The sequence below is a fragment of the Ambystoma mexicanum genome, chromosome 3q (assembly GCF_040938575.1).
Source record: "Ambystoma mexicanum isolate Mex_15411 chromosome 3q, UKY_AmexF1_1, whole genome shotgun sequence".
Taxonomy (NCBI): domain Eukaryota; kingdom Metazoa; phylum Chordata; class Amphibia; order Caudata; family Ambystomatidae; genus Ambystoma; species Ambystoma mexicanum.
In genome coordinates, this window is record NC_090926.1 from 188,067,549 (window position 1) to 188,088,581 (window position 21,033).

The following is a 21,033-nucleotide window of genomic DNA, read 5'->3' on the forward strand; positions in this document are numbered from 1 at the left end:
ACTGTATTTATTTAAAATTGGAAAAACACGTCTGTCTGGTTCACTATGATGTCACGCATACATCGGAAGCCAATTGCATTGCAGATTGGCAGCATGGATAGTATTAGTTTTTCAAATTGTTGACGCATAAATCTTAATGCAGTCACCGGAGCAACCATTAGTGAAAACCTGTTGCTGACATTTCTTTCCTATATGTCTGCATGTATACTTTAATAAATGCATTTTGTTTAATGAGAATGAATGCAGAACAATACTGGTTGCAAATTATCTTTTTATATGACAAAGATATAAAAAGGCCCAAACATAAATATGGATAAATACAGACAGAAATGGCAGAAAACTAAATACCATAAAACCGTAAACCTTAATTGTGAGATGTTTGCTTTAGAAGTCAGACCTCAAAGTGTCTGAACAAAAGACACTGGAGAAGTGCAACCCTGAAGGTAAAAGGGCCAACCCTGAATGTCTTAACTGGAACAAAATTATAACCTGACCTTTATTTCACTGTAACCTCGTATGTTCAATCTGCCACACAGGGTATCCTTGTGCTTTTTAGTCAGTCAACGATCTTTAGCCCTCTCTCGTTCTGTTTTGGTGTGGTGGCCTGGGAAACCCATGCTGTTTTTGTCTACCCGTGGATCCCCTGGGGTCCTCATTGGATTTTAAAGGCAAAGGCCTGTTCTTCACCACTATAAATTGTAGTGGCAGCGTCAGTGGGGTCATTTAATCCTTTTACTTCCTCTGCCAGGCATCCGTTCTCTTATATTATTTTGGGATTGAGATGATAAATTGTTTGTGGATTATGTGCAGTGGTCTGTATGAGGTGATCACTTTTTTTGTTAGCTGATCACGGACCAACGAGGGCTTTGTTTATTTTATTGATGCAATTGTTTTCCTCTTTCTGTGATCCTGGTTTTATTAAGCTTCTTTACTCTACACCAGCACCACCTGGACTTGTTGGTGCATGTTTGTAACAAACTACATCTACTAGTGTCACTGGATGGTGCTGCTTGGTTGTGGGATTCCAGAGAAGAGCTGAACTTTTATACGTATCCTTTGTGTTCCGCCAGTACTTGAAGTAACATAGGCCCGTAATTCTCGGTTTGTTCTGGGCTCCAACGGTGTTGCAGAATTAGATACGTATTTGTAATATCTAATTAATGCACACCGCAAACTCTATTTCTTGTTTTGAGCTTAACAGGGTTTACTATCGGCCATTTCAAAGGCGCTCCTTTAAGTGACCTCAACCGGATAAACAGATTTGTGAAGTCTGCTTTTTGTTCCCTTCTTGTTAGCCGTAGTTCTCTGTGGCTTGCCCTAAACGCACAGAGCAACAGTTTTGCCTTTTTGATAAAACACACTAACTTGGCACACTGATGCATTTGTTGGTCATACTAAAGGGAATGACGGAATGGAAACCAATAGACTACAATGGAAAGGAAGTGACATGTAGGCCGCACACTGAGACTCACACATAGATCTTTGTCAGTTATCTTATAGTAGGATTGCAGGTCCGAGGAGGGATGTTAACTGGAATTGGCACCCTCGCTGGTTGCGTGAGCCAATCTGGTTCCTCCAAACCCAGGCTGAATCTTAACGATCCACGCCCGGGTTCTGCGCAACCTGCATGCTCGGCGCACTCGCCCTCCAGGCAGTGCAGCATATCCTGCCTCCTACCCCATCCCAAGCCCTTTTAACGCCCCCTCTCATTACCATAATACAACTGATCCACGCCCCCAGGCCTGCATCACACAGGCTTCCTAATTCAACCATGGAAATGGAAGATGGTGCTCGGAGTGGAGCCACATCTTCCATTTCCTTGGCAACCACACTGCCACACATCGCTCCCGGACATGGGAACGAAGCAATGTGGCCAGGGTTAAAAATGAGCAAAAAATGCTATTGTCACAATGCTCATAGCAATTATTGCCAGTTTGGTCCGAATGATTATTATTGCTATTGTGTTCTATAGAATAGAATGTAATGGCAGGTACACAAGTGATTTTTGTCGATAAAACCCCCAGATATACCTCAAAGATATTTTGCAGAGGAATACCTAAGTATTGTGGGAGTTTCTAGGAGTTATATTAATTAGAATTACAGAATTACAGCTGTGTTGTATGAAATGACACGTGGGAATGACTGAATATAATGCCAATTGAGTATAATGGGATAGAATCTGATTTGCAGATGCAACTTTGAGACTGGCCACACAGATCTTCTGCAGAGGCAGTCCACAGTGACTGGCTCTAAGAGTGAACTGCGATTACAGCTGTTGCACAGAATGCTAGTATATGGTGTTGATTGACTGGAAGAGAAAAAATTGGCTTGCAGACAAAAACCTGATCTCCATCGGTCATACATATTTGGTATAGGTACTTTGGGGAATTATAGTAGTGTTCTATAGAAGAATGGCAAAGGTGATTGGCAGACCAACCCGATAAAAAAAATTCTGGAGGGCGGTGCAGGAATGAAAACTGACTTGGAGGGGTGGGGGGTTCTGAGACTGAGAACTATCCAAGTGCAGTGGAAGGTTTTACGAGTGAAATTAACTGGAATCGCACTTCTGGTTCATTGAATGACCGCATTTGATGCAGGGGGCTAGGGAGGGCGTGAATTGATGATGGTAGATCTGAGGTGTATGGCACATATCTTTGGCATCAATAGTCCCAGAGAAGAGGGACAGATTCTTAGTGTGATAGTAACTGGCAGTGTTCTATAGAGTGACAGAATGGAATGCCCATGGGTTTCATTGGAGCGAAAATAAAGTGACGTATCACATAAATACTGAGCTGCAGTACTCCTCACGTGCAGTGGAAGGTTTTCAGAATGAAATTAACAGGAATTAAAGCGGAGTTATATAGAATGACGAGTGAATGAGAGTATGAGGCCAGTTAACGATATGAAAAGGAAAAAATGATCTGCAGATAAACCTGAAACTTCCACTGGTCTTTTGCAGTACTCCCGCAGTACAATAACGCGATATAAGAGTGTTATTTTTTGGACTTGCATTCACCTTTTAAATAGAAATGACAATAGATGCACGACAGTGTATTGTTAATTGAGTATATGGTAGAGCAAAACGTGTCTTGAGGATAATAACCCTGAGACTTATGCGCCATTTCAAAATAAAGTGACCGTTTCGAATAGTGATATTAACCAGTTAATGTCATCTTCCATAGAATGACAAATAGGGGAATCGCAGAATAGAATAACCAAATCTTTTTATGGAAGGGCAAATATAAAGTGACTTGCACACAAAACTCCCAACACTAATTGGTGAAATCCTGTTTTACAAGTGAAAGTTACTGGAATTACAGCGCTGTTACATGGAAGGACTTAGTGGCCATATTTCATTGAGGCATTCACACTCTATGCTACTATTTTCCCTTGTTGTTATATATATCCCTGTTTGTAGTTCTAGTTAATATCACACTTGGAACCTCCCACTGTACTCTTGGAGTAACTCTGCCAAAGATGTATGCCCTAGATCTCGGGTATATATCTGTAAGTCTAATTTTCCCTTGCATATAGCCAATTACCATCATATACTGCCACCTCCCTCGTCGTTCTAGGGAATATCATTGTCATTTCCATTAACTTTTGAATCTGCCACTGAACTTGGGAAGAGTACTAATGTCAAAGATCTGTGTGATCTGACTTTGATGGTTTGTCTGCATGTCTCCTTTCTTTTCCCTCCCATTACATTCCTGTTGGCGTTCTGTCATGTATCCATCCTCATTGCAGAGGGTTTGTTCTGAAAAAATCGGCGTTCTAGTTCATTGAAATAGACAGTGACATGCCCTATTGGCAGATTGAGAGAGAACAATTATTGCTGTATGCTTTGCACAATATATTCACAATGTATAAGATGAGGAACTCTGCCATAAAATTACCCACAATGGGAACTGCTAGAGGCCCTACAAGATTTTATGACCGCCAGAGGGGCAGAACATCTGGATTCACTAAGATGCATCTCTATGGCATAATGTGGGACTGCAGATTGCAAACAAGACCTTATGCTGGCAGTGTTGGGTCAAAAGAGGCATTCTGAGAATGCGAGATGTGTGGGAAGGTGTTCAAATGGCTTCATTCGAACGACTTAAAAAAACTTTTGGGCTATGGGGCAGAGAACATAAACGTTACAGGGACCTAAAGTGTCTTCTAGCTGAACGGCAGCGAATGCTAGGAAGCCCCCTGCGAGAGGGATCTACGGTCTGCAATTATATCCGTTCTTTTCCATGCACAGTGTCGACGTACATGAAATTGATGCTGATGGACAACTCGCAGGTGGAAGCATGGGAGAAATTGCATCAGGCTTGGGTGGAAGAACTAGGTATGGTTGTTATTCCTAATGAGGAATGGGACATTCTGCTGCGTATGGGCATGCAGTCAAAAGTGGATCTGGGCCTGAGGTGTATATAAGGCAAAGAATCCTTTGTAGACTATACTGGACCCCTGCACGGATAGCCAGGCTAGGGTTGACCGATGATGACACCTGTTGGGGCTGTGGTCTTAGTGGGGGCACCTTACCACACATGCTATGGGCATGCCCAAGGGTGGCTAATTTCGGGAGTGAGTCTTGAGTAGATTAGACCTTGTGCTGGGGAACACACTTCCAAGAACATTTTATTCAACAATTCTATTGTCAAACAAAGGGAGAGGTGAAATGGCCAATATGAGTAAAGAATGGATAAATAGGGTACATGTAGTAGTGGCAAAACAAATATTAAAAGTGTGTAAATCAAGGAAAAAGCCGGATGTGCGTATTTTATCTGCTGAAAAAGTTCTGCTAAAGAAACAAAAACGAGAGGAACATTATTTTAAAATTTGGGATTGTTCAACGAGTTACATAGCTAATGTTGATTTACTGAGTGTATAGTAGATTACATGCAATAAGAGAGGTTACTGGAATTTTCTGTTCAGTGTTTGTATACGTTTGTCAGTGATGTATTGTCCAATGTTGTTAAATATCTGAGGTACTGTTCTAAAATAGAAGTTTGTAGTAGCAAGTTAAGGATTGGACTTAGTCTTTAATAATGCAAGAATTGGGTATTTGGATATTGTAGTCTATTATTCAAATGCATGCCTCTGATATTATGAATGTGTTACCTTTTTTCTGTTTGACTTGTATTTCGAATGACTGAGGTTAAAAAAAAAAAAGTCTGCATTTTGTTCGTGTACTTTTAGTCTAATCGACTAATTTACATGTAAGGGGGGTGGGGTGATGATGGACTATTGAACAAAAAACCTGGTCGAATGAAGGTCGGCTAAAAGTGCACAAACAAAATACAGGCTTTCAAATGAAGTCCTTTCAAAACACGTAGTATTAACCTGCAGGATGCCTCCTGTCAAATATCTTTGTCTCTATGTTTATTTGCATTATTTGTGTCCCTCATTTTCATATCTATTTGCATTGTGTAGAGCGCAGTTATAATTCAGTTAATCTTGCTGTTTAAACCGTGTCTCTGCAGAGTACCTGTGCAAAAGATCTACGCATGTCTCCGGGTTCTGTCTACATTCCACTTATTACGTGTTTCTTGCTGTCTACACTACTGTCCTCCTTTCACCATGTCCCTGTGTTGGTGGTTGGCGAGTTTTGTTTTTGTAGATTGGCTTTGGTTATCGCTCACTTTGCTTCCATGGTGAGTTACCGTTAATAACATGAATGTTGGAAGAAGGTTCCATTTGCAAAGGAAGTTTGTTCTGGTGTATACAGTTGCCAGCCTGGTGAATGTTGTGACCTTCCTCACAGACTGGGTTCAATCGATGTTATGAAAAGTCTGTTACACTTCAATCTCGTAGCATAAGCTTCGCAGATGTTGAGGGTGAGCATTTCTATGATATGTTGGCAGTGTATTTGCCTTTCTAATCAGAGGGACTTTGCTTGCCGCACATTTGAGTGAGTTGGTGTCATGAGCAAGTTTTCAGAGCATCGGTGCTCGCCTCCTTTGGAAATCTGTACATTGTTTGTGGATCACTGTGCGTTTGTTAATGCTCTGTTAAGAAACTTAAATTAGTTGTCTATTACTCTACTTGGCTATATCTCGTTTTTTCATTCAATTAACAGAGATTGTCTTTGGTCTACAAAGGAATTCCTTGAGCATTATTCTTTTTGTTTGATTGCGCATTGCCCTCCCCTTCTGATTTGATGCTTGTGAGTATATGAACTTGTCTTCATTGTTTAGTCAATAACTGAGCCAAGATGCAGTTGGGCGTGATGTATTGGCTGATGGACTGTAATACTAAACTTTATAATAAAATGGTATTATGGCCTCTGATATCCCCTTTTCGTTTAGCTCCAACTGCCTGACAACCTTTCCGTACTCCATTTTAGCGATCCAAATTTTTAACCCGTGACCTGCACGTTTCAGACCAGTTTCTTACCTATTTGAAGTCCTATTGTCATGTGCCACCACCAAAGGTGTGTAGGGTTTCTTTCTCGTTTGAATATACTTTTTGGAACTTTACAGTGTATGTTGGGCCTAGAATGCTCGAGTAGGGATACTTCTGAGAGTCGCCAAGTAATATCTAGTCGCTTTTCTTTTGCAAGCGATTGTGCTTGCAGTCACATTGGGTCCTTTAAGCAAAAGCTCCGGATTTAAGCATGGTATCTTGGGACATGGGATCATCTGGTAGTCCTTATTGGAGTTCGTTGTGGGGCACATACCCTGTGAGGCAGTAATCCCCAAAAGACGCTTCTCCTCCCTATGGGCCATGTCATTGTCCAAACTGGCTTCAGCCTGCCTACAGTGCCTGCGTTGCAACTTGGTTGTTACTCTAGCAAGTCTGCAATATTTGCCCCTGTAACATTGATGTCCTGCTTGTGTCATTGCCCATTTCAAAAAAAGATTAGCCACCTACCTAAATCACTCTTCTGTTTATGTCTATGCAACAGTGCCAACCTTCTTAGTTTACCATTGCAACACGCTTCTCGCATGTTTTCCTCCCTCATCCCCCTCCCCGCAGCAAATATTTCACATGCCCTGCATTATGTAGCTTGTCGATGCTCTGTAATCTTGTAGGGCAGCAATATGGGACGTGGATATCTCTGGCAGTCCTGGAGTTTCCATTTGCGACCCTATGTGAACCGAGAATACCGTTCTTTAGTTTAATTGAAAGCTCCGTTTTGGAAACAAGGTACCCTTTTGAAATGGCGTGGTTCGCCTTTGATGAGCTCATAACCTAGCAAGCTAAGGGTTACATTTCTGCTTTAAGTAAGGATGGTGCCCATCTGCAAATTTGCCTACACTACACTTTATCCCTCATCCCTTCATGCCCTTTTATTTCTTGGGCCCTTTCAATTGCATGGTAACTGCAATGCCCGAGGACGCAACACCACTCACCTCCGTGACCTGTTATTTAATATATTCTTTAAATCTTGTTGCTTTTAATAATATTTATCTCAATCAATTAATTGAGTGCCTCTTTAGTGCTTGTGTCAGTAGGGCTCTGTACACCGTAAGCTTAAACATTGATTAAAAGACAAAACGCCTTTCAAAGATCACCCAAAAATAAAATCAATATTATTCTGTATTCCCATTCATTTGCTTGCCTTGCCCTATAAGGCCACTCCACCTCATTTGTGTTTCACAACGTAACCATCTGCTTAGTGTGTGAGCTCTTGATTCCTTTTGTATCGGGGGCTGAATGATTGATTGCTGGATAATGCGATGTTTATTTTCAAATGGTTAAATCAGTGCTTGGCTAGCAGGAGGGTCGGCACTCTCAATGGCCCCGATTTTTAATTCTGATTGGGTTTTGTTTGCGATTTTCACGGCAACAAAATGAGGGCATTTTACTGTGGCTGCTTTCCCTCTGTACTTTCTTGTGCTTCAACTGCGCTCAAGTTTGTGTGAGTCGCAGGACCATGATGGGTGTGTTAATGCTGGTCCATGAGGTGGGATGTTTAGAGCTGTTCATGGGGAGGAGGTGGTGTTGTATGGGAAACCAGTTATTCTCTCTGAGGGTGGACAGTGGCACATACCACACATGAATGATTGTACAGTTCAATAGACACTTATCTTGTATGCCCATCTCCTTCTTGTAATCCCATTCTTTTTCTCTTTATATAGGTCCCACGTAAGTGCCAGTAATGGAGACTTCACCCTTCAAGAGGGGGCAATGGAACTCCCAGTCTTTACGAGTCACTGCCAAGGAGCTTTCATTGGTAAACAAGAAGTCCTCCTCCCTCCTTGAGCGCTTTTCAAAGTAAGTCTTTTGTGCCATATGTCCTACTGCGTTTATCTCCCCGCTGCTCTCATCCTCTTTTAGTTTATCTCGCTAGCATATGGTTTTGGACATACTGTGTCTAGGCATCTTCTCTTAACAGCATAGTTATGAGTAATTCTTTTCCCAGTGATTCTCTGTTCAGTACAGTGTGCAACAGAGCCATCAACCGCAGTACGTTATTGAGAGTTGTAGTGACGTCAAAAGCACGTTTTATACTGTAGGCGTACGAAATTCTTGTGGGGAGGGGAGGGAGCGTCCTACAAAAGTGTCTACAATGAGCGAACTTCGTAACTGTACTCTAAGAAATGCCTTTCTAGATGTTTGCAGTCTTTCTGATGTACGAAGGCTTCTGCAAAAGTTCAAATGCAAGGCAAATGTCAGGTAAACCTCGAAAACATTGGTATTCTGAACGGAAAGCCTGGTATGCTGTAATGATACTAGTTCAGAGCATTTTATCAAAAAGCGCTGCTAATCCGCTTTGGTCGGCCAGCTGTGGCCACATTTATTACAGGTAAGTGAAGGTGTTTGGCCGTGATTGCATCATTTGGCCCAAGCAAAAACCTGGGGCATATTGATTCAAAAGGTCGCCTTCTTTGACGTTGGTGGCTCAAAGTGGTGAAAGACTACACATATTTTAAACTGTGGAACAAACTTGCTCGACAGCTATTTAAAAATAGTCTTAGTGAATGCTCCTACCATATAACACATGTCTATTCAGTACATAGCTGCTGCTCCAAGCATTGTGAGGAGAGGGGGTGGATGCAGGTATTTATTTAATTTTTTTTCTTCCAGGTATGGATTTCTTTCCACAGCTGTGTTGCAATAGAGAGCTTGCAGTTTGTTTAAAAAAAAAAAAATGTTTTTAAATTGCCAGTGTTAAAAGGGAGGCCTGGGTCATGCTGCATGTACTGGTAAAGTCACCCTTCACCCCTTTGACAGCTGTTACCGTATGGTCTTTCCAATTGTGTAATGAGACCCTGCCTTCAAGCACAACGGCAGAAGAGTTGCAAGAAAACCATTGTCGTTATAGGTCGGAACAAAACCGGCATGGGCCAACAGTACACATTACCCTGCCTAACGCCAACTCCGGGTTGTCAAATCAACTCCTACACAATGCTCTTGCATGGGAGAAAGTCACTGTTGGTGAAATTCATTCTGAACCGTGGCTACCATCATACTTTTTCACACATGCCAGAAGCTATGGAATATAGGACACTTGTCATTTCTTGCTTAGGATTGGCACGGCAGATGTAAGTTAAGCAGCATCTGTTGTAGGGAAATGTAGGTGCTGGTGGATGTATTGCACATCATGCCATCTGCTACTCCCTCTTATCTTTCTCTTGCAGATTGTCCCTCTGGTCCTATCTTCTACCCAGAGCAGTGTTTTGTGCATCATAAATGACCTGTCAAGCCCATGAATCCAAGCATAGTTTTGTGCATATGATGCCCATCAATTCTTCGCTGACAGTTTGTGTATCAGCGTTGTTTGGCTGTTGGCTACTTATCTCCGGTTACAAGTGGTCCTCCATGTTCTCTTGTATTCTGTTTGTTGTTTTACACTTTGTGCATCTCGGCCTTTGCAGCTACTTTTTTGGAATCATCCTATTGAATCAGAAAGTGTAAGGTTGAAACACAAACTATTCCATCACCAAAATGTTCTACTATTTATGTGTTTGAAAACTATTCAGTTTTGATTGCTAGAGATGTAGTATTCGAAGAAATGGGAGACTACTGCTTAACTTGCATACTCACCGACTGCTACTTTCTTTTCTTTTCCTCCTTGGACTTCTGCTTACTTTTCTTTCCTTAATGTGAATAATAATAGGAAAAAGTTTGTAATAAACTAAATTCATAATAAAAAAATTAAATAAAAACATTGCTGGCGATTTAGCTGGTCTCCGGTGTCATTGTACTAATACTTTGCTGGTCTGTGTTAATTGGGGTTTGAACTGCCAAACTATCTGGATAATGGTCCCTGCATAGGGCACTGCATTCACTGAATTCAATGTTTTCTGAGTTTTAGTTGGAGTCCATTTGAAACTCCAGAACATGCAGCTGTCCATGTGGGTAGCAGACTGCCGTTCCCTTGCCTCATTCTGTCCCCGACTATGCAGGTGAAATCTTTCTGATTGGTTACTGTCTATTCGAAGCCTTTGGCTCCTAGGATTAAGATTTTGATTATGCACAGATGCCTCCAGGATTGACAACAAATCTATCCGTTTTACAGAAAAACCAATTGCAATTTTTAGTTTGGAGTGAAATGTTTGCCATTCCAGGGCTACCAGTTAGTCCCTGCTACAGGTAGCCGGTTCGTGAGTGGTTTCTTTTGCCCCCTTCTACCTTGCCCACCATTTATTTATTATTAATGGCAGATGCAGCTTTTCTCCGTACCATCCACTGTTCTTTCTTGAAGCGAATATGTGACATTTGAGCTTTCTTGCTTTAAATCTTCTGGAACTTTATCTGACTGCCCCACCAGCGAACCATAGTGGTTGCATGCCTTTCTTGTCTACATCATTAGCTTATGATTTCCTAGGAGTTTTGAGTTCATGGTACAGAGGATGGGGTTTGAATCCAGTGACGCCAAGAACTTGATACATTCTGGTCTTGGCGTCACTGGAGCTCTTCGCTCCTCTACCTCCTAACTCCTTCAGGGTCAGTAGTTTTTCAAAGAAACAAGCTCGGGGTAGATCTGGGGCCTCCCTCTGGAACAGCCTCCCTGCCACTCTAAAACTTGAGGAGAATCATCTCCGGTTCCGGAAGCACCTCAAGACCTTACTCTTTACTTCTGCCTTCGCTCCCCTCTCCCCCGCTTATCTATTCTCTCTTGGCACCGTGCAACTGGCCACTCTGTCCTCGGGACCCAGGTACCTGCTCACCCTGCCACACTGCCTCCGGGCCACCCCTTGCACTGGGGTCTGTATCTGTACCCATACAGTCCCACCCCCCCCCCCTCACCCTCCCATTTTCTTCCTGCAATTAGCAGACCTACCCTGTCTGCTGCCTTAAACCCAGCACTTGCTACTTGCTGTCCGCACTACCACCGGTTGATGCCTTTATTATTTATTTATTCATTATTTCTGTTTCTCCTTTGCTCCGCACTTTCCACTTCTCCCCCCTTCCATGCACTTTTCTCCCTCCCCCCCCCCCCCCGTCTCCCATGCACTTGCGCGTTCTCAATGTCACTGGGCCTAGTAAGATCGTTGTTTTGTTCTCCCCTGTTCCCCTCCCTTGCCTTGTTGCGATCTGAAACACTTGTGTACAAGCGTGATAGAAATAAAATATCAATATCAAAGTTGCAGGGGAAGCAGAGAGTCTTCACTTGCCAAATTGTAAGTGTCCTCTCTGAACTACTCTGCTTGTATGGCACCTCAGCCCCACTCTGTCAAAACCAATGGAACAGTATGGGAATTTGCTACCTAGATTAGTCCCCCATTTTATTAACTGGCATCTTCTAGTTCTTCCACCTGAAGTCTGTTTTTCTGTAGCAAGTCCTTACTTGTAACACACTCCCTTCCGGTGCTTCATGTGACTGTCTTGCACCCATGCCCTCATTTCTTAATCTCCCTCTTCTTGTCTCTTGCAGCATGGTGCAACCCTCTCTATGTTCAAATTCTGCTTCATAAGGTTGTAACTATCTGCTGGTTTACTCTACCATCTCCATTAGTGTTCTGTACCTGGATTTTGTCGTTGCCATTGTACACCAGCATTGTCGTTGCCATTGTACACCAGCATTACCTTAATCAAGTGGTCTCCCTACAGGGTATGGTGTCTTGTTGCTTTTCTTTTATCATCGTTTCTTGCTCTTGCACTTTATCCCCAAATTCACTGTGCAAAGGCTGTTCATTCTTGCATTTCCTGTGCGACTCATGTTTGGGAGAGGGGAGTGTTTTTTTGCGTTTTGTTACTTTTGCCGAGATTGGAATTCCTCTGAGCAGGCAAGTCATTGTGCTTGGCTTCTTTACTGTCTGTGTGGCTATGGTGGTTTGAATTGTACACTTGATAAATGCTTATGCTCTCCACCTTCACATTAATATGTGGGTGATATAGAGCCACACACAAGTCTTTCGACTGCTACCTTTTTTTTTTGAGTTTACCCTTTAATCTTAGTTCTTTCCATTTGGAAGTGTAGGCAGTAAGGACAATAACATGCTGCGGACCGGGCAGGTATTCTAGCAGCCCAATGTATACAGCCCTACTTTCCAAGAGGACTGATGCACTATCTGAGGGTCTTGCCTGAAAAACGAAGCTCCCTATGCCTACAATACCCAGGATATTGCATGAAAGTCATCTGAAGCTCTGTGATATGCTCATAAAGGTGTATGTGAATGACTGGATGTTCATTTCTATTTGTTGGCCACAGCCTGCTTTCAGGGCACTGACGTAGGCTCCCGGAGGGCCAATGGACTCGCTGTCTCCTTTATTCAATCTCCCTTTGGTGGCCAGCTCTGATATGGGCAGCAAAGTGCAAGTCCCGGTTTGGGTCGGAAAGGGTATAGGGCCCACTGCATAATCAAGGACTTTGCTGAGCTCGCCTTTCACCAGACGACGACTCCTACGCATAGGGATTCTTCCACCCATTGACTAACCATTCACCAAGGAGCTTCTGTTACCTCTGAGCCAAGGAACGTTGCTGTTTTGCGCTGGTTCACTGTCTTTTTTTGTTTTAGTTTTGTTACAGATAGCCCCATTCCAGCTCCTCTCTGAACCTGGTTTTTCTCAGGCAACATAAACCCCTTCCCGCTCACCCACCTACCCTCTCTATCCCGGGCAGCACCCTTTCATCATTGTCTTCACTTGCCTAATTCTTCTAACCTCATCATGCACCTTGACTTGACTACATTCCTCCCTTTACTCACTCTTTTCCTTCCCTTCTCACACAGCCTTCAGCCTCAACTCAGTTTAATCTCTCTCTCTCTCTCTCTCTCTCTCTCTCTCTCTCTCTCTCTCTCTCTCTCTCTCTCTCTCTCTCTCTCTCTCTCTCTCTCTCTCTCTCTCTCTCTCTCTCTCTCTCTCTCTCTCTCTCTCTCTCTCTCTCTCTCTCTCTCTCTCTCTCTCTCTCTCTCTCTCTCTCTCTCTCTCTCTCTCTCTCTCTCTCTCTCTCTCTCTCTCTCTCTCTCTCTCTCTCTCTCTCTCTCTCTCTCTCTCTCTCTCTCTCTCTCTCTCTCTCTCTCTCTCTCTCTCTCTCTCTCTCTCTCTCTCTCTCTCTCCGGCAGCCCTCAAACAAGACTTGCTCCTATCCACCATCTTCTGTCGCTCTTTAACACATCCTCTACAATGCAGAATCTCCCTGCAACAAGCCTTCCTACATCGCTGACCACTTGAACTCTGATCACCCTCAACTTTCACTATCACAGAAACCTGCATCTTCCCTCTTGACTCTGCTACACTAGCAGCTCTCCACACTGACTGTTGGACCTTCACCCACTCTCCCAGACACATTGGGAAAGGTGGCGGTGTGGGGTTCCTCATCAATAAGGCCCTTAACACTGCCCCACTACCACCATCTGACATGACCTCTTCGTCTTTTGAATATGTCACTATTCAGCTGCTCTCTCCTACTCCTCTCACTGTTCTGACTCTGCCAACCCGCTGGTTCCCTTAACTTCTTCTCTGATCTGAACCTCTCCTCGAGTTCCTACAGACATCCCTATTGTCATGCTGGGAGACCTGCACCTTCCCAAGTCCCCTGCAGCCATCTGCCTTGAACTGAACTACCTTCTATCCAACCTCTCCCTCTACCCTCTACCCGACCAGCCTACTAACTCTGGTGGGAATTCTCTTGATTGGATAGGTAGGGAAGTTTAGGAACAAACCTATCTTGATAAACATGAAACATAGCAACACATCCTAGAATACCTGACCTACGAGCACCTACCCTGCTTGCTACCTTCTACTCAAACTCTGGTAATGCCTTTGCCACCTGTCCCCTAGAACCTTTGCCACCAGAACCTTTACACACCGAGTGCCCCAAGAGCATATATTGAGGGATTTATCAGATACTGGGTGGTGCACATGATAATGGCATGGCAACATTGAGCATGATACATATGCAGGTAACCTGCGTAATGACATGAACACACAAGAACAAATGGAAGACACTTGGGAGTCGCTTCCCAACATAATCACTACACTCGTGGCCTGATGGGCGAATCGATGCATGACAGACCAGCAACAAATACATAAAGTGCAAGCAATCTTGTCCTTAAGCCTGGAGCGCCTACACGTGTTATGATCTTGCATGTTTTTCCTTCACCTCTTGGAACCCTGTATTTCCTTCACACTGAATTCACTAGTTCATATCCTTAGAAACCCCTCAGAGCTCACAACCTGTGTTTCCTTTCACACAGAATTTCGTTACAATTCCTTAATGCCAAAAAGTGCAGGTATCAAGGCCCATGACCCATATTGAAAACGTGCAGGTGTGACTGGCAAAAACAACAAAGATCAGCGAGTTGCACCAAACCACTTAACTGAAGGTCCGGTAGCCCCGTAAGGCAACCTGGACACTGATGAGTAGATCGCACCAAATGGCCCACATCATTGTGGCCTGGCCCTGGTCTCTGGTCTCTTGTCTCGTGCTCAGGAAGTCACCCACGCTATGCGCTGTCACCGCCTCTGGCCCAGGTCTCCCGCTGCTGCTTCATGCACACATCTCACTGTGTCCACCCGTGCTGTAATTTTCTCAATAAGACGCACATGGTATGGGCGGGCGGCAAGTGCACCCTTGCAATGCCCTTCCGAGGAAACCTGGATAACGTAGTCCTGCCTCTGTCTGGTCCCCTCCTGCACCACCTGCTGGGTACCTCTCTGTCCCCAGCCTCCATTCCTGACAGTACCTCCTCTCCCAGGTGCTCCCCAAGGACCTGGCTTATCCGGGTTACTTTTATGAAGTGTCTGACCAACACTGGTTCCCACAAACACTCTTCCAGCCCATAACCCCGCCACTCCACCAGATACAACAAACATTGCTGCCTCCGTTTGGAGTCCAGAATCAGTTTTACTTCATACTCCACTTAACCATTCTTCATTACTGCCGGTGGTCTCTTGGTTCGGACCCCTGGAGCTGCTTGTTTAAGCAAAGACACGTGGAACACCGGATGTACTTTCAAGTTCAGGCAATTTTAACCACGTTGCTGTTGGCGATACACATTTCTCAATTTCATATGGTCTTATAAAACGAGGTGCAAATTTGTGTGGACCCACTAGTTGTAAATTGCGAGTGGACAAATCTACTCTATCTCCCATGTACCTGGGTGCCTCCTGACGTTGCTTATCCGCTTGAACTGTATACGCTACTTTAGCCTCCTCCAGAGTTTGTCATGCCTTTCGCCTAGTGTCAAGGAGCATCTTTTGACCCTCGTGCAGAGCCGGGACCTGAGTTACTTCAGGAGCATTTTCTGGGATCATACTCTGCTCCTGCCCATAAATGCACTCGTTGGACGCCATACACAAGGATGAATGTTCTGTGTTATTAGTGAATTCTGCCAACCACAAGGCTTGCACCCATGAAGACATCCCATCCCCCAAGTAACACTGAATGTATTGCTCCGTTGTCTGGTTGACCCTCTCTCTGCCCATCCGTTTGGGGGTGATAACTGGTGGACAATGCACATCTGATGCCTAACATATTGCAAAAGGCATGCCAAAACCTTGAAGTAAACTGTGGTCCTATGTCCGATAGGATGCTTCTTGGCAACCCATGTAACTTCACAATATGTTGCAAAAATAATTCAGCCAACTGACTTTCCCCAGGGATTCCCACACACGGTATAAAATGGGCCTGCTTGGACAAGTAATCCACTACCACCCACACTGTGTCAAATTTGTTATCTTTTGGAAGGTTGGTAATAAAATCCATGGAGATGTGTGTCCATGGCCTTTCTGGAGTAGGCAATGGTTGTAACCGTCCCATTTTCTTAGAATGGTCTGCCTTACTCCGCATACAAGTCTCACATTGCTGAATGTATGCATGTAAATCTTTCTGCATATCGGGCCACCAAAAATATTTCTCCAACATACTTAGTTTTCCGCTCCCCAGAATGACCAGCCAAAGGTGATTTGTGACCCCAGAAGAGGGCCTTCCTTTGCAATTCTTTAGTGTGTGAAGTATAACTGTCCTGCATGATAACGAAGACCCTCCTGCACAGTCGGACATATGAATGGTCACCCAGTCTGCAAACTCCTTGCTCCTCATACTGTTGCGTATCTGTTCTAACAAATCCTCGGTTACTGCCCCAACAATCATTTCGGGAGGAATAATCGCTTTTACCTCCTGGAACCGTCGTCTCCAGATGTTGCTGGCTGGTGAGTGCATCCGCTTTACCGTTCCTTTTCCCAGGCCTAAAGGTCACCACAAAATCTAACTCATTAAAGTACTGAGACCATTTCAGTTGTCTTGGACTAAGGGTGTGTGCTGTCATAAAATATTGCAAGTTCTTGTGATCTGTTACCTGATGTCTGCCCCCCAGCAAGTAATGTCTCCATTCCTGAAACGCTGCTCTAATTACCAATGTCTGTGATGGAGTAATTCTGTTCACACCCCGTGAGTTATTGAGAATAATATGCCGCTGGATGCCATATACCCTCTTCATCCTTCTCAGCACTGTTCCCAGTGTCAAATTTGGATGCGTCCGTTTCCACCAGAAACAGCCTCTCCAGAACTGTATGTCTTAACAGAGGTGCACTCGTAAATGCTTTCTTTAACTCCTGAAATGCCTTCTTCGCTTCTTCATCCCACGCAAACTGTGCTGACCTAAGTAAACGTGTTTACAATGTATGAAAAATTACTAATGAATCTTCTGTAGAAATTGGCAAAACCCAGGAAGGACTGGGTGTCCTTTACACACTGAGGAGAAGGCCACTGTTACCGCTTGAACCTTTCTTCTATCCATAGTAATGCCTGCAGGTGTCGGAATAAAACCCACAAATTCTACCTGGTATGAAAAACACATTTCTCCAGTTTGGTATAACGCTGATATTCCTGTAACCTCTGCAGTACAGCTTTTACATGCTCTTAACATGCTAACCATGCTGTTCCTCCGAACTAGAATAAATCAAAATGTCATCCATATATACAATAACAAAAATGTAAATGAATGCCCTTAGTACTTCTTGCATGAAGTGTTGGAAAGCTGCAGGGGCATTACACAAACCAAATGGCATAACTAAATATTCGAAAAGGCCAAACTTCATCCTAACAGCAGTTTTCCACTCAATCACCCGCCTTTACTGTCATCGAATGGTCAGCCCCCCGTAAATCCAACTTGTTGTAGATTACTGCTGATTTAACTTGGTCTAAAAGGACTGAGATTAAAGGCAAAGCACAGTAGTCCATACGTGTACTCAACGTGCCTTCCTTTTTGGGCACAATAGAGGAGAGGATACCGGTGATGTAGAGTGCCGTACCCTTTTTTCAACCTGTCATCCAGATATTCCCTCAAATGCTTATTCTCTGCCTCAGTGAGAGCGTATATCCAACTACACGGTAACCTAGCTCCTGGTTCGAAGTGATATGTTTGATGTGGAGGCAATTTCTCAGCTCCACCCTTTTCAAAAACCTCTGCATACATCCTATACTGAGAAGGGAAATTTGTTTCTACCGCCCCTACAAACTGTACCACTCTAGCCCCTTCCGCCAAAAATGTAGCTGCTTTAGTCACTTCCGGGGCATGCGTTTTACACACCTCCCGAATCAGATGTCGCATCCTGTCTGGTCCAGTTCATCACCGGATTGTTTCCTCAGCCAAGATGGTCCCAAACAGAGGAGCTGCTATCAAATCGAACGTAATCTCCTCTTCGTGCCCTGATGAACACACCATCCGTATAGGTTGCGTTTCTCTTGTGATGGGGCCTGATGTTAATGGGGATCGGTCTACAGATTGTACTCCATCTGCCTTTGGCTTGTCCTGGAAAGGTAGCCCCAACCGTTCCGCTAATGTGATGTCTACAAAGTTACCTGTGCCCACCATTGCTGACACAACATGCTTAGTAAATGCAAAAAACAGTCACCACAATGTACAAGTGACTGGTTTTACCGTGCCTGGTGTTTGCTGCCCAACTCGGGTACTTCATATGGGATTCGGCTCGACACCTTCGTTCCCTCTAAGGTAGAGCCTGCCCTTTTCCCACCCCCACCTTGTTCCTCTCTGAGGTGTGTTTGGACAAGTTCAAATGGCATGACCTGACTTATCACAGTATACACAAATATTGTTTATCTTCCTCGTTTCCTTTTCTTCTGTACACAATGGCCCTCTTACACTTCAAATCTGCATGTCTCCCCACCCCCAGACGGTCTGGGCCCTCTTCGTTTATCCAACCGCACAAAAGGTTCTTTTCCCCTTTCCTTTCATTTAGACGATGGTCTAGGCGCAGGGCTAAATGAATCATTGCTGTGCAAGTAGTAGGTTGCAGTTCCACTTGTGCTATCTCATCCCTCAGCTCCTTTCGGAGACCCTGAGAGAATAACACTATTTGGTTGCGTCCCGTCCACTCTGTCTCTATCACCAAGCGATTTTAAACTGGGCGACATAAGTAACCAAATCTCGAGTTCCCTGGTGTAATGCCAGAAGCTCCTTATCCTGTGCCAATGACACTTTTCACCGTTCAAATAACTGCCCAAATTCTGTCAGAAATGAATCCTAATCATACAACATAGGATCATCTTTTTGTACTAATGGCATGGCCCATGCTGTGGCAAACCCCAGTCAAATAAGAAATAACAAAGGCGGTACGTGCCTGTGTGCTCTCAAAAGCTATAGGTTTACATAAAAAAAATGCAACCGGCATTGGAACAATGTCATGTATTTCTGAGGATCCCCTGCAAACCGCTCCGGGGAGACAAACGGTACTTGGTTGTTCTATCACCGCGGGAGACCGACTGGGCCCCCCCCCTATGCCCCTGCACTTCCTGCTTGTAACGGAGTTCCCAGCGCCACTAAATCCTGAACTTGGGCCTTCAACACTGCGGTTTCTTGTCTAGCATGAGCTAATTCAGACTGAATTTCTTGTAAGGCCGCCAAGACCTTGCTAAAGGGGGACTGGTTGCGCCCATTTGGCTTGGGTGGCGAAATAACCCCTTATGTGGGGGCGGTTTATGTCAAGGCGATGGCAAAGGGTACTGACGCCCACTCCTGAAACCACAGAAGCCGAATTAAATCGACCCTCCCACTGTGGTACCCACAGTGTCCTGATGGTAGAATGTACAGGTGACCACGCAACAGCCAATGGGGGGAGGAGGGATTAGGGAGAGTTTGTGGTTGGGAAGGGGGAGTTTTGGAACATCGGAAAGAGGGTTGGGGGTAACCTGATTGGATAGGTAGGGAAGTTTAGGAGCAAACATAACTTGACACGCATAGTAAAACATCCTAGAATACCTGACCTACGAGCACCTACCCTGCTTGCTACCTTCTACTGTCCTCTAGTAATACCTTTCCCACTTGTCCCCTAGAACCTCTGCCACCAGAACCTTTACGCATAGTATGCCCCAAGAGCATATAATGAGGGAGTTAGCAGATACAGAGCCGTGCACATAATGGCCTAGCAACATTGAGCATGATGCATATGCAGGTAACCTGCTTAGCAACATGAGCACACAAGAATAAATGGAAGACACACTTGGGAGTCGCTTCCCAACATAAACAATACACTCATGGCCCGATAGGCGAATTGATGTATGAAAAACCAGCAACAAATGCATAAAACGAGCAAGCAGTCTTGTCCTTAAGGCTGGAGCGCCTACACGTGTTATGGTCTTGCATTTTTTGCGAGGTGAAACATGTTTTTCCTTCACCCCTTGGAACCCTGTGTTTCCTTCACACTGAATTCACTAGTTCATATTCCTGGACCACATAACCCCTCAGAGCTCACAACCCTGTGTTTCCCTTCACACAGAATTTCGTTATAATTCCTTAATGCCAAAGGTGCAGGTATCGAGGCCCATAACCCATACTGAAAACGTACAGGTGTGATTGGCAAAAACAACAAAGATCATCGAGTTGCACCAAACCACTTAATTGAAGGTCCGGGAGCCCCGTAAGGCAACCAGGACAATGATGAGTAAGTCGGGAAGATCACACCAAACGGCCCGCATCACCGCTGCCCGGGTCTCCTGTCTCCCGCTTCGTGTTCAGGAAGTCACCCACACTACACGCCGTCACTGCCTCTGGCCCAGGTCTCCCGCTGCTGCTCCTTACACACACCTTGCCATGTCTGCCCGTGCTGTAACCTTCTCAATAAGCTGCACCTGGAACGGGTGGGCAGCAAACTATATTTCCGATTGCAGCTGCATGCTGTGCACCCTGTGACACCCTTCCCAAGTTACCTGGGTAATGTAGTCCTGCCTTTGTCCGGCCCCCTCCTATAGTGCCTGCTGGGCCCTCTCTGGCCCCAAGCTTCCATTCCTGACGGGATCACGAAGTACCTTGAGAATGATGGTCTTGGAGATCTTGCTTCCACACCAAGACTGTACTCCTGGATGTCTCCAACATCTCTGATGCTCACCACTCCAAACTGTCTTCTCTACTCATCCATTTGTACCTCTCTGCTGCTTTTGAGACAGTTGACAACTATTTTCTCTAGAGGATCTTAGGTTTTGTAAATCTGCTCTCGCCTGTATTGCCTCCTACCTGTAAATTCGACACTTTAAAATCTCCTGGAACTAGCAAACCTCAAACCCACCCCTTTCCCCATTTGTGTTTCCCCCAATGATCACTCCTTAGTCTTCTGCCTGTCACCCTATGTACCTCTGCTGTAGGCAGACTATCTAGGAAGGCTTTCATCCTTGGGTGTTCTCAATCACAT

General features: G+C 44.5%; 1 protein-coding gene across 3 annotated transcripts in view; it reads left to right on the forward strand.

The window, feature by feature from the left end:
• LIMA1 (LIM domain and actin binding 1) overlaps nucleotides 1-21,033 on the forward strand; it is a 513,666-nt gene that overhangs the window by 17,874 nt on the left and 474,759 nt on the right. For all 3 annotated transcript variants that reach the window (XM_069653458.1, XM_069653461.1, XM_069653459.1), the window contains exon 2: nucleotides 8,076-8,211. In XM_069653458.1, the coding sequence (XP_069509559.1) occupies nucleotides 8,096-8,211 (116 nt within the window). In that variant the 5' untranslated portion in view covers nucleotides 8,076-8,095. The remainder of the gene's footprint in view (nucleotides 1-8,075; nucleotides 8,212-21,033) is intronic.